The sequence below is a fragment of the Lissotriton vulgaris genome, chromosome 6, assembly GCF_964263255.1.
Source record: "Lissotriton vulgaris chromosome 6, aLisVul1.2, whole genome shotgun sequence".
NCBI classification, from domain to species: domain Eukaryota; kingdom Metazoa; phylum Chordata; class Amphibia; order Caudata; family Salamandridae; genus Lissotriton; species Lissotriton vulgaris.
The window spans coordinates 1,317,822,540-1,317,834,892 of NC_141694.1; the positions used below are offsets into that span (position 1 = coordinate 1,317,822,540).

At 50.9% G+C, this 12,353-nt stretch overlaps 1 protein-coding gene across 5 annotated transcripts in view; it reads left to right on the forward strand.

Moving 5' to 3' along the window:
• The window catches only part of STXBP5 (syntaxin binding protein 5), a 1,242,391-nt gene that overhangs the window by 915,160 nt on the left and 314,878 nt on the right, over positions 1–12,353 (forward strand). For all 5 annotated transcript variants that reach the window (XM_086927454.1, XM_086927457.1, XM_086927456.1 and 2 more), the window contains exon 18: positions 5,853–6,004. In XM_086927454.1, the coding sequence (XP_086783580.1) occupies positions 5,853–6,004 (152 nt within the window). The remainder of the gene's footprint in view (positions 1–5,852; positions 6,005–12,353) is intronic.

The following is a 12,353-nucleotide window of genomic DNA, read 5'->3' on the forward strand; positions in this document are numbered from 1 at the left end:
GACAATTGAGTATCTGAAAGAGACACGTTAGTGGTAGATTCCTTATCTTAGAATATCCCCTGGCGTCAGACTGGATCCGGAAAGTTTTGCGTAGCAGTACCCTTGCGCGTCGGTAGGCGTCGTCTGCGGCTACGCGTCCGTCGTCGGCATCGTGGGCGCCGTGATGACGTCGTCGGAGTACTTAGATGCCGCCTCCGCGTGCTGACGTCAGTTCTTCTTTTTACCACGCCAGCCAGCGCAGATCTGGAAAGAGCAGTTCCCTAGTCACTTTTTGACTAACTTTTGGTGATCTTTTGATCCAATTCGAAGTCTGTACGACTCCGACGGTGCCTTTAGGAATGCCCGGGTTCAAGCATTGCGACGAGTGCGACCGTACCATGTCGGTCACGGATCCCCACCGCCTGTGCCTGACGTGTTTGGGCGTCGACCATGACGACGAGGCCTGTTCCGACTGTCGGGCCCTTTCGAGGAAGGCCAGGCGGGAGCGGTCCCACAGGCGACTCGAACTCCGCCAGTCGGCCCGCGCCGTGTGAGTTCCCAGTCCCGGTCCCACGGGAGGTCGAGGGACAGGTCGCGGGGCGGGAGCCGTCACAGCTCCGGGAGTCGGCACCACTCCTCCGGGTCCAAGTCGTCCGGTAAGAAGCATAAGAAGTCGAAGAGACATCATTGCTCTTCTGACTCCCCCCGACGCTCGCACGATGCGGCCTGGGGTTCGGGTGACACCGCCCACGCGACTCCTCGGGAGTCGCGGGCGCCGCGTTCGGCCCCATACCCCCCGGTCCCTGGGCTGAACGCGACACCGGAGGAGATCGAGCGTTTCCTCATGGCCATGAGGTCCCTTTCTCCTCCGACGGGTTCCACGGCGCCTTCGGGCCCAGCAAACCCGTCTGGGGGCCCTAGTGGGTCAGGGGCTTCGACCCAGATGCCGTCGGGTGCTTCGGGCCGACGCCGCGGGCGCCTTCGGGCCCGGTGCCGCAGGGCCCCATGATTCCGACACCGCCGGTGCCCTCGGGCCCGGCGCCGCAGGGTACAGCGGCCCCCGCGTCGTCGGCGCCTTCGGGCCCGGCGCCGCTGGACCTTCCTCGGGCGATGGATCGTCACCGGTGGACCTTACAACCCCCCCCCGGCATCGGTCCATGTGGTGTCCCCTCCGGCGTCGTCCTCGGGCAGCGCCGTCCCCGATGCCTCCTTTCAATCGGTTCCGACGTCGGGACAATGCCTATCGGCGCCGATCTCGACGCCGTTTGGAGATTTTAGTTTCTATGAACCGACCTCATTCAATTACGACCTTGAATCTCAGGAGATGAGGGGTGAGGAGGATTGGAAGGGGTCTGAGGACCCTCTGGCCAGAGAGTGCCAGTCTAACATGGACTGGACAGGAGACCTTGGGGAGGCCAGTGGCCTGGACACCTCTCCAGACACTGGATTTGTCTCTCCTCCTACCGTGGCTTCGGAGGAGGGAGCTACCTATGGTGTGGTGTTGATGAGGGCTGCCAAGGCCTTGGGCCTTGAGCTCCCCGTCGCGGCCGTGAGGACTAACCTCCTCACTGAGGTCCTTAAGCCGCAGTCATGCTCCATGGAGCCTCTGCTGCCGTTTAATGAGGCCTTGACGGACGGTTTTTGGGCACTTGGTCCAGGCCCGCTACAGGTTCGCCTGTAGATAGGAACGTGGCCCAAGAGGTACAAGATCTATGGTAAGAAGATCTTCTCGTCCCTTAGCATGGGACTGCAACACCGCATGCGTCTTGGGCCGTTACACCCACTCTCTGTGGGAAACGGTGGCGGAAGTGCTGCCAGAGTGTCCGTTGGAGGTACGGGCCAAACTCGGCCAAGCCCTAGTGGAGGGCCGGGACGCAGCAAAGTATTCAATCAGGTGCGGACTGGATACTACTGACTCGCTGGGCAGAGCGATGGCTACGACGGTGGCGATACGACGCCACGCCTGGCTGAGATCCGCCAACTTCTCGGCAGACGTCCAAAATACACTCATGGACATGCCGTTCGATGGCCGTCGCCTCTTTGGCGACAAGGCAGACCACGCGCTTGAGCGCTTTAAGGACTCCAGGGCTACGGCCAAGTCCTTGGGCCTCTCGGCCCCGCGCCAGCAAATGGGTGCCTTTCACTCCTTTCGTGGCCAAGGAAGGGGCATCCCCACACGTGCCGCCAGCCACTCGCCGCAAACTGTCGTCCAGCGCGGCGGCGGCCGTGGAATCCGCCGTGGAGGCGGTCGGGGAAACAGGCGGAGTCAGTCCACACCTGCCCCCGCAGCATCCACCTCTAAACCCTCCTAGTCCATGCTTTTCGGACTAGGACTCTCACTGGCGCACAGTCACTTCGGACAGGTGGGTGCTGCAGATCGTCCGAAGGGGCTACTCCCTCCCCTTCGAGACGACCCCTCAAGCCATGCCACCGCGTATCGGGGGATCATTTGCGGCTCCTGCAGGAGGAAGTTTCGGCCCTCTTTGCCAAGGGGGCTATCGAGCGCGTTCCTGGGCCAGAAGTAGGACGTGGTTGCTACTCCCACTACTTCCTGGTACCCAAGAAGGGCAAAGGGTGCCTACGCCCTATCTTGGATCTAAGGAACGTCAACTGCTTCCTCCGGAAGGAGAAGTTCAAAATGCTGACACTGGCTCAGGTCTTGGCTGCCCGTGACCCAGGAGACTGGATGGTAGCGTTGGACTTGCGGGACGCGTATTTCCACATCCCCGTCCTGCCGGCCCACCGGCGTTACCTGCGGTTCACGGTAGGCCACGAGCACTTTCAGTTCACCGTGCTCCCCTTCGACCTCACCAGCGCCCCACGGGTGTTCACGAAGGTGATGGCGGTGGTCGCAGCTCATCTGCGCAGGTTAGGAGTGTCAGTCTTCCCCTACCTAGACGACTGGTTGTTGAAGGCGGGCTCGCCCCAAACAGTCGTCAGCCACCTCCAGACTACGGCGGATCTCCTGCACCAGCTGGGATTTTCCATCAATGTGCCGAAGTCACACCTGTGCCCCTCTCAGAAGCTCCTTTTCATCGGAGCGGTTCTCGACTCGGCGCAGTTTTGGGTTTATCCGCCCCGAGCAGCGGGTTCGGGATATTTAGGCTCTGATTCCGATCTTCAGGCCGTTATCCTGAGTTTCGGTCAGGTTGACGCTGCGGCTTCTGGGGCTGATGGCCTCCTGCATCCTTCTGGTGCATCACGCACGGTGGTGGATGCGGGCTCTGCAGTGGGACCTGAAGTTTCAGTGGGCCCAGCACCGGGGCAACCTGTCAGACCATGTCCTGATCTCGGAGGGCACTGCGAGACAGCTGCAGTGGTGGCTCACGGATCACGATTGGGTCAACGGCAGATCCCTCTCCCTTCCCCAACCGGAGCACGTAGTTGTGACGGACGCGTCCCTCCAGGGCTGGGGGGGCCACTTGGGAGAGGCGGAGATCAGAGGACTCTGGTCTCTGGCGGAGTCCCTGCTCCATAACAATATGTTGGAGCTGCGGGCGATTCGTCTGGCACTGAAAGCATTCCTCCCGTCTGTCCGAGGGAGTGCAGTGCAGGTGTTCACGGACAACACCACCGCCATGTGGTACTGCAACAAACAGGGCGGAGTGGGGTCGTGGACCCTTTGCCAGGAGGCTCTGCGCCTCTGGCATTGGCTGGAACATCAGGGCGTGACTCTGGTGGTTCAACACCTGGCAGGTTCTCTGAACGCCAGGGCGGACGAACTCAGCCGTCGGTGCTCGATGGATCACGAATGGCATCTGAACTCGGGCGTGGTGCAAGGCCTCTTTCTGCGATGGGGAGTGCCTTGGTTAGATCTATTCGCCACCGAAGAGAACGCACAATGTCATCAGTTCTGCGCGTTGGAATTTCCAAGGCGGCACTCGCTCAGAGACGCTTTTCGTCGCGAGTGGAGCTGCGGTCTGTAGTACGCCTTTCCGCCTATACCACTTCTGCCCAGAGTGCTGAAGAAGATCAAGCGCGACCGGGCACAAGTCATCCTTGTGGCTCCGGACTGGGCACGAAGGTACTGGTATCCCGAGCTACTCAGTATGTCAGTCGATCCCCCGGTTCGTCTGCCTCTTCAGGAGGACCTTCTGTCGCAGCAGCAGGGGTCGGTCCTCCACCCGAACCTGTCCAGTCTCCACCTCCATGCTTGGAGATTGAGCGGCGACAGTTGAGGCCATTTGACTTGCCTCCTGAAGTTTGCAACATCATTCTGGCAGCCAGGCGTCCCTCCACAAAGACGGTATACGCCTGCAGGTGGAACAGATTTGTGGCATGGTGCACAGCAAAGGCTGGGGATCCCCTCAATGCCCCTCTCTCTGAGGTTCTCCTCTTCCTTCTTTCTCTTGCCCAGCAGGGCTCTGCTCTGGGCACTATCAAGGGCTATCTTTCAGCTCTTTCAGCCTTTCTGAGGCTGCCTGACCAACCTTCTTTGTTCAAGTCCCCTATCGTTAATCGATTCCTGAAGGGCATCACTCATACCTTTCCTCCTGTTCCCTTCGTGATGCCTCAGTGGGACTTGAACCTGGTTCTAACGTTTCTGATGTGCGCTCCCTTTGAGCCACTTCATAACTGTCCTCTTCGCCTTCTTTCTCTGAAGACTGCCTTCCTGGTAGCCATCACCTCTGCCAGGAGAGTGAGTGAGCTCCAGGCTCTCTCTTGTAAGCCTCCTTTCCTTTCAGTCCATCCGGACAAGGTTGTTTTAAGGACTAGGCCCTCCTTCTTGCCTAAGGTTGTCACGGCCTTCCACATTGGGCAATCCATCACATTGCCCACCTTCTTTCCGCCTCCGCACCCCTCGAGAGAGGAGGAGAGGCTCCACCGTCTGGACCCAAAACGTGCGCTCTTATTTTATCTGAATCGCACACAACAGTTCCGGGTGGATGATCAACTCTTTGTTGGGTACGCGGGCGCTAAGAAAGGGAAAGCGGTGCACAAACGGACCATCTCTCGGTGGATTATCTTGTTCATCCAGGCGTGTTACTCCTTGGCTAAGAAGGAACCCCCTGTTGGGCTGAGGACTCATTCCACTCGAGCCACGGCCACTACTACTGCCTTGGGCCGGGGTGTGCCCTTACAGGACATTTGCCAGGCAGCTTCGTGAGCCTCGCTGCACACGTTTGCAAGGCACTACTGCCTGGACAGTCAAGTCCGGAGGGACGGCTACTTTGGCCATTCCGTCCTCCAGGACTTTCTGGTGTGATTATTGGTTCGCAGACCCACCACCACGGGGATGGTATTGCTGGGGTATCTATTCTAAGGTAAGGAATCTATCACTAACGTGTCTCTTTCAGATGCACAAGTTACTACTTGTGTAATGATATATCTGTAAGAGACATTAGTTAGTGATAGATTCCTTACCGACCCACCCATCCTCCCCGTTCTGCGAACCGATATCTAGGGTTAAGGTCATCCCCTTTCAGGGCCCTAGTTTCTTGGCACCAGCGTTGGTTTTTGTCATGGCTCTGCACTTCTGGCGCCGAAAAGCTGTGGCTAAGAACTGACGTCGGCACGCGGAGGCGACGTTTAAGTACTCCGACGACGTCATCACGACGCCGACGACGGACGCGGAGCCGCAGACGACGCCTACCGACGCGCAAGGGTACTGCTACGCAAAACTTTCCGGATCCAGTCTGACGCCTGGGGATATTCTAAGGTATGGAATCTATCACTAACTAATGTCTCTTACAGATATATCGTTACACAAGTAGTAACTTGTGCGACGTATCAAAAGCAGTGTTTTATTCTGTTCATGTGTGTATTTTACTATTATCAGTTATTCATTTAACATTAAAGTTGCAACTGTTGAGTTAAAGGTGCCATATGGGCAAGTTGAGATGTACAAGCATTTTATTTTTCTCTGCCTTTAGAGTAGTTTTTGGCAATTGTAATGGGATCGCAATGGTTGACTACATACAGAAGACAGTCCTCCTGAACCTTGGCACAATTGAATTATATGGCTCAAATGACCCATACCAGAGGCAACCACGGTCCCCCCGCAAAACACGGCAGCCATCAGGAGGTACGTAAAGCATATATTTTTTCAATCAAAAATGCTTAACGAACAAACACATTGCTAACTATTTGTATTGTGTAATATTTTTTTGTTTTCCCTTCCTTGCGTTTAAATACAAATGTTCAATAGAAATCCTATTTTTTGTAAGACTTTTATTACAAACTAGCCAGAAATAATGTATTTGTTTTATTCTGCATGTCACGGTGAAGCCTCCAAGTTTCTGGTGTTTATTACCTGTGTATTACAGCTTGCATTATTTTTCATGGTTACATTATCTTCTAAATATATGTTATAGACATTGGCACCAGAGAAATAAAAAAAATTACACATTTCAGTACAACTTGACAGAATTTAACAATATGAATCACATTTTGAGATGAACTTTCAAAGAGGTGGGAAATAACCGCCTACCCCTAATTGTATAGGGTGAATGAATCAAGCAAGCTAGCCTCCCTCCAGGACGGCCTCTCCAAATAACTGAATGGTGTACGTTTGCTGCAGGTGAAAATGTCCTGAAGAGATACTAAGTGAATATTCCAACCTTTTAATGGTTTGCCAGTTAAACCTTATGTTTCACTTGGGGGAAATGAAAAAACTGCACTTTCGTGACAATTTGATTAAAGATTGGCAACATAGATATTGGTAATACAAGCCTTAAGAAAGTCTGGCTATGTAGTTTCACTTGAGCTATAATAATAGAAACCGAAGTGCTTGCGTACAGAATGAATTTCTTTGTAATTAAAATAAAGCACCATGTTCTTGAGTGCCAATCAACAAAAATCCTTTTATTGTATTGTTTTTGGGTATAATTCATGGCCATCTAGTGAGTAGACACTGACAGCTACATCATTTGCAAATTTACAGAACTGGACCGAGAGAGGGGAAAGAGAAATAAAACAGTTTTTTACCTTTAGTGCATTGTATTTTTAAGGATATTGCCAATAAAATATGTAGGTCCATCAATAAATATGAAAGAAATATTCTTGTGTGTTCATTGACCATTACATTCTTTGCAAATGACTGGATAGATCACCATTGAGCCACTAGAACTCAAAACTTAAAACTTTAATCTTTCGAGTCATAGTCTAGAAACTTAACCTTGAATACATGAGGGAGTCTTTACTAAGCTGGATCAAAACATAACTGTAACATTCAGACAAAACTGTAGGTCTATGTGATGCGTTATGTGAGTGTACACTGACACCTACATCATTACAGAATACGAGGGGGGAAGAGAGAATGACAAAAGTTGTTACATTTGATGCGCAATACACTTACAAATGTTTATATTGTCAAACGTGTTACCAATAAAATAAAATTGTCCATCAATTGAAATGAAAACACATATTTCACTATATTCATCGAACCTTCAAACTCTTTACAGTTTACCAGACCTTAGAGCAGACATATAACCATTGAGAAACCAGCACTCATAACCTTTACCTTACCTTGTCTGAAACATATGCCTGTGAACTTTTTCAAGGCGAATGCTGCTCTATAGGATGTTCGGTTGCATCACATGCGCTTTAAATGATCAGCGACTTACTTCAACTACTTTTAACAGTCAACAGTTATTACCACATGTAGCGCCCTCCCCAGCCTGGGTACCTGCCAATGACTATGTCAAACATGGTGATTAGTATAACACGTCTTTCTTCTTCTGCGTGTGACTGCGAACCCAACATCCTAAATGTACATTCACTTCACTACACTCTAATGCTTATGTTACTGTTCTACGGAGTCCATCAGGTGCCACAAGGGTTCCGTCATTATAAACTCATACAATACTACATCCTCACCTCTGTTAAATAAAAAAAAGTTTTTTTATAGCTACATAAACAATCATAGCTCTTCAATGAGCCTTCATGGCGCTTTGATCATACGTCCTAACTGTGTCTTTGGAAACTGGGGACAGGCAGTAGAAATGTCCATGACTGGCGTTGGAGATGTAGAAACAGCAGCAGTCGGTGGGTCTTGAAGTTTTTCAGACCCAGTCTCTACATTGACATCAGTGCCTGATGAACTATGAGCCTCATGTTGAAAATGCAAGGAATCTCGTGTAATGGACTTCCAGGACATTGGGCAGTCACCATGTGTCCTTTGCTGGTGACAACATGAAATGGTTCAGCATTGATAGGAGCATCAGACTTTCAGTTCATATTCTGGAGAACAAGCTCTTGATCTCCTCTAATGAACACAACAACATTTGTATGTCAACGCTTGTCAGCATAGGCCTTGATTTTCGTCTTACAATCCAAGCCTTTCATGGTGGTCGCTTCCTCAGTATTTGATCTTCTGTTGGTCCATTTAGGTAACTTGTTTTTTCTTGGCTCTCCTGAACATTAAGGTTGGCGGGATTTTAACCGTGGTCAAGTAAGGGGGTCGAATGGTAAGCTTGAAGAGTCAAATTTAAGGCAGGTTGAAAGTCGAGCTTTTGTAGTACAGCACACTGGATAGGTTTCTTGAGAGCACTCCTGAAACGTTCGACAAGGCCATTGGCCTGTACCAAAGAGGTGTGCTCTTCTAATGCTTTACATTAAGATGACTGAGAAAGTCTCTGAATTCTTGACTGTTGAAAGGTGGGCCACTGTCAGATTTAAAGATCGCCGGAACACCCTATATCACAAAGAGGCGGTCTAATCCCTCGATGACTCTTTATTGAGTGATAGTTGAGAAATTCTATGTCAATGGAAAACCGGAGTATTCTTCTATGATGCCATCAGGTGATGTCTGTTGACAAGAGGACCGAAGAAGTAATGGCAATTCTTTCCCATGCATGAGTTGGACTCTGACATGTTTAATGTGTTGAGTGGTTTTGGATGACAGGCAGTTGCATGGATGACGGGCCTTAAATTCTCTACCAACTCTCTTGTCGAGATGTGAAAACCAGACTGTTTCGAAGAGCTCATTTAGTTGCAACAATTCCATGATGTCCTTCATAGTTCACTTCAAATATCTGTTGACACAATGACATTTCTTTAGGCTTCAGCCGTCTTCGAATGGGTGCCGGGCCACTGTAGAGGCACTAGTGAGAAGTAGTTGGCCGGGTTCGGATCTTTCCCTGTACAATGCACTATGGTGTAGTTGTATTCTTGCAATTGCAGACCCCAACTTTTCATGTGAGGAGGCATTTTTAACTTTGGATTGCCAAGGATAGTAAACAATGCTTGATGATCTGTCATAAGCGTGAAGGACTTCCCATAGAAGGGTACATGGAAATGTTCACAAACCCACACCACTGCTAAGCTTTGTTTCTCAGGTTATAAATAACTACATTCACTTTGGGACAAACTTCGACATGCATATGCCGTGTTTGTGAGCTATACCTGCCTTTTGCTGCCCCCAGCATCTGGCTCCCACAGATTTTGCCCCCATTTTTTGAAGGGAGAATCAGTGGTAAAACCAAGCTAGGAGGAGAGGTGTGTCCACATTTGCCAACCCCAACCCTCAGGTAGGGGAGGCGAGGTGAGCCCACATCTCAGTCCCCTCCATCATGAAGATGAGGGGACCAAAGCAATCAGGAAGAGGTTCAAGCAGCCCACTGGAGGATGGCATAATAGGGGCTGTACCCACCCCAGGGAAGGAACTAATTGGTCCTGACTTGCACACCCCTTTAAACGCCCCTAAATCTAGTATTTAGGGACAACCCTGAACCTTGCCTCCACAGATTCGAGGAAGAAAGAAGAAGGACCGAAGAGCTGTGCTGACACAGCCCCAGCCCTACCAGCCTGTCCTGACTCAGACCTGCCTGCAGCGAAGAAAAACCAGTGTGTCCAGCAGCCAAACCCCCACCCCAGAGCCCGGAGGACCTGCCCTACAGGCTCTGTCCCCTATGTGCACTGGATTTGCTCAACCAAGATTCTGCAACCAGAATCCGGATTCAGGTGCCTTTGTGATTCTGTACCACTCTGCACCCTATGCCCACGGTCTGAGTTTGTTTGCCCAACAGCATGAGGAGATCTCCCCAACGATCCTGACCTGGGATCTGGTGATCTCTGACCTACCTCAGGCTTCAATACGAAGCCTGCAGTCTCAACCTTGAAGAGTCCCCCCAACCGTGACCAAAGCTGGTAAGAAAAACCTGACGCTAAAAGACACCCATCACCCTACGGCCTTGGGTGGTCCAACCAACGGTGTCCAGGCATCCCCCCAAGATCCCAACTTACCTCCCCAGCTGGTGCTGTCCTTCAGGAATCCTCCTTGCCTCAGCCATCAACTTCTCCGAACCAAAGGTCTCCATTGAAAAGCACCGGGTCCACAACTTCTTTATGGTACCCTGCTGCCCCAGTGCCTCTGAAGGTGCAGCATCTGTGCTGGTTGCTGAACCCTCCAGTGCTGACCTTAACCCCAGGAGTTTTGCTTCACACCCGAGTGGCCTGCTCGTCAGCAGTCACTAACCGAAGGCCCCAGTGCCACTGGTGGTGCAACTCGAGTGCCCAACTGTGAGAAAGTGCCATCTTTCTTGCATGGTATGCCCCACTTTTTGATGAATTGCTGATGTGCTTTGACTGAGTGTGCCCAGGGCTCCTGCCAATCAGGTGCCCAGGGCCTGTGTTCCTTCCCTAAAACTGTGCTTAAACTAAAACCCAATTGGCATCTCTGGCCACGTCAGCCCCTGGTAAATGGTACCCTAGGTACCCAGGGCATTGTGACCAGAGAAGACCCCTAAGGGCTGCAGCACTTATTGTGCCACCGTTAGAGGCCCTGCACCCTGACATTCACACATTGGCCTTGCAGGCTGAGTGTCCTGGTACAGAACTAAGCAAAGAGTCGACATGGCACACATTGGCCTTGCAGGCTGAGTGTCCTGGTACAGAACTAAGCAAAGAGTCGACATGGCACACATCCCTGTGTGCCATGCCCACAAAGCCACTGCTCTGGCATACATCAGTCACCCCTCTAGCTGGGTGCCCTATGCCAGTGGTGTGGGCACAGGTGCATGAGACCTGTGCCCCTACGGTACCCAGGGCCATTCCTGGGCACTGTAAGTGCAGTGATGCCATTAAGAGTGTATGGTGCTGGGAGGTTGTCATTACGAACTCCCAAGCACCGTAATGGCTACATTGAAGACTGACTAGTTTGATATCAAACTTCTCACACATTAAAACCACCCTGATGCCAGTGTGGGATTTAATGTAAAATGCACTACACAGGGCATCTTAGAGTTGCCCCCTGTTAGAAATGGCGCCAAAGCCAGGCAGAGACCACCACTCTAGTCAGGGAAAGGGAGTTACACGCCAAAGATAACCCCTGCTCACCCTCTTGGTAGCTTGGCACGAGCAGTCAGGTGTTTCCCGGTGGCGATGTGTAAAGCATTTACGCAACAACATACTAGGCACACCACAAAAGGAACTCCCCACAAGGTTATATATAAAAATAGCCTTTGTAGTATTATCATAAAACACATTAGATGGTAATCACACAATATACACTGTGCCAACTGGCACTGGGCAATAATTACAGGGGATTATTTACACATGACCGGGCCACGTGGGCTACTGTCAGAATCATCATTTGGTAAAAATAGTAAAGTAAGAACATCTCATAAATGTAGACCACAACCAGTAATTACTGGCAAACACTATACTCCTCATCATCCTGTAACATAAATCATATCACGCACAGTATCACATCAGGTGAGACATATATTCTGCGCCAACCTCATAAACCTAAACATTGCAGACCATAATCTCCTAAACTTAACTCGCGTTAGGAAATAACTTACTAACATAAACCGCAGTAGGGAATAAATCAAACCTAAACCACAGTAGGGAATAAACCAAAACATAACACAGTAGGTAAAACATCATAATCATAAAATCACATCTAGAGCATAAATCAGAGTGAATAAAACATACTATATAAATTACATTTCCTAGCACCACATATATGACAATAGGGCCTGGCGCCCTATAAACCTAATAGTCCCCCTGGCCAACTGGCCATCTCTAAGGGGCTCAAATGCCCTCTGTCCAAAAGTCAGGGTGCCTTGCCTATGCAGAAGGAGTCAGGGGTGCGCAATCTGCGTAGGCCTAAACGTTGCAGCTGGCACTAATTGCTGCGCAGCTGTGAAGACAGGGGGGGGTGTAAAGAAGTGTGTCTCGCTCCTAACTTCATCATGTCCCCTAAAGAAAGGAATAACCTAATCGGTGCAGCTGCCCACTATTTGCTGGGCAGCTGGAAATGTAGGGCCCTCAATGGCCCTTTAAACAAATGTGCCCCCTTCGTTGGAGCCACTTAGGCTCTAAGAATAATGTTGCCAAAGGTTGGGGCTACACGGGGCTCTGTAAACAAATAATGCCCCAAGCACTGTGGCCCTCAGGGGCCCCCTAAACTATGGGGGCCTTGAGTGTTG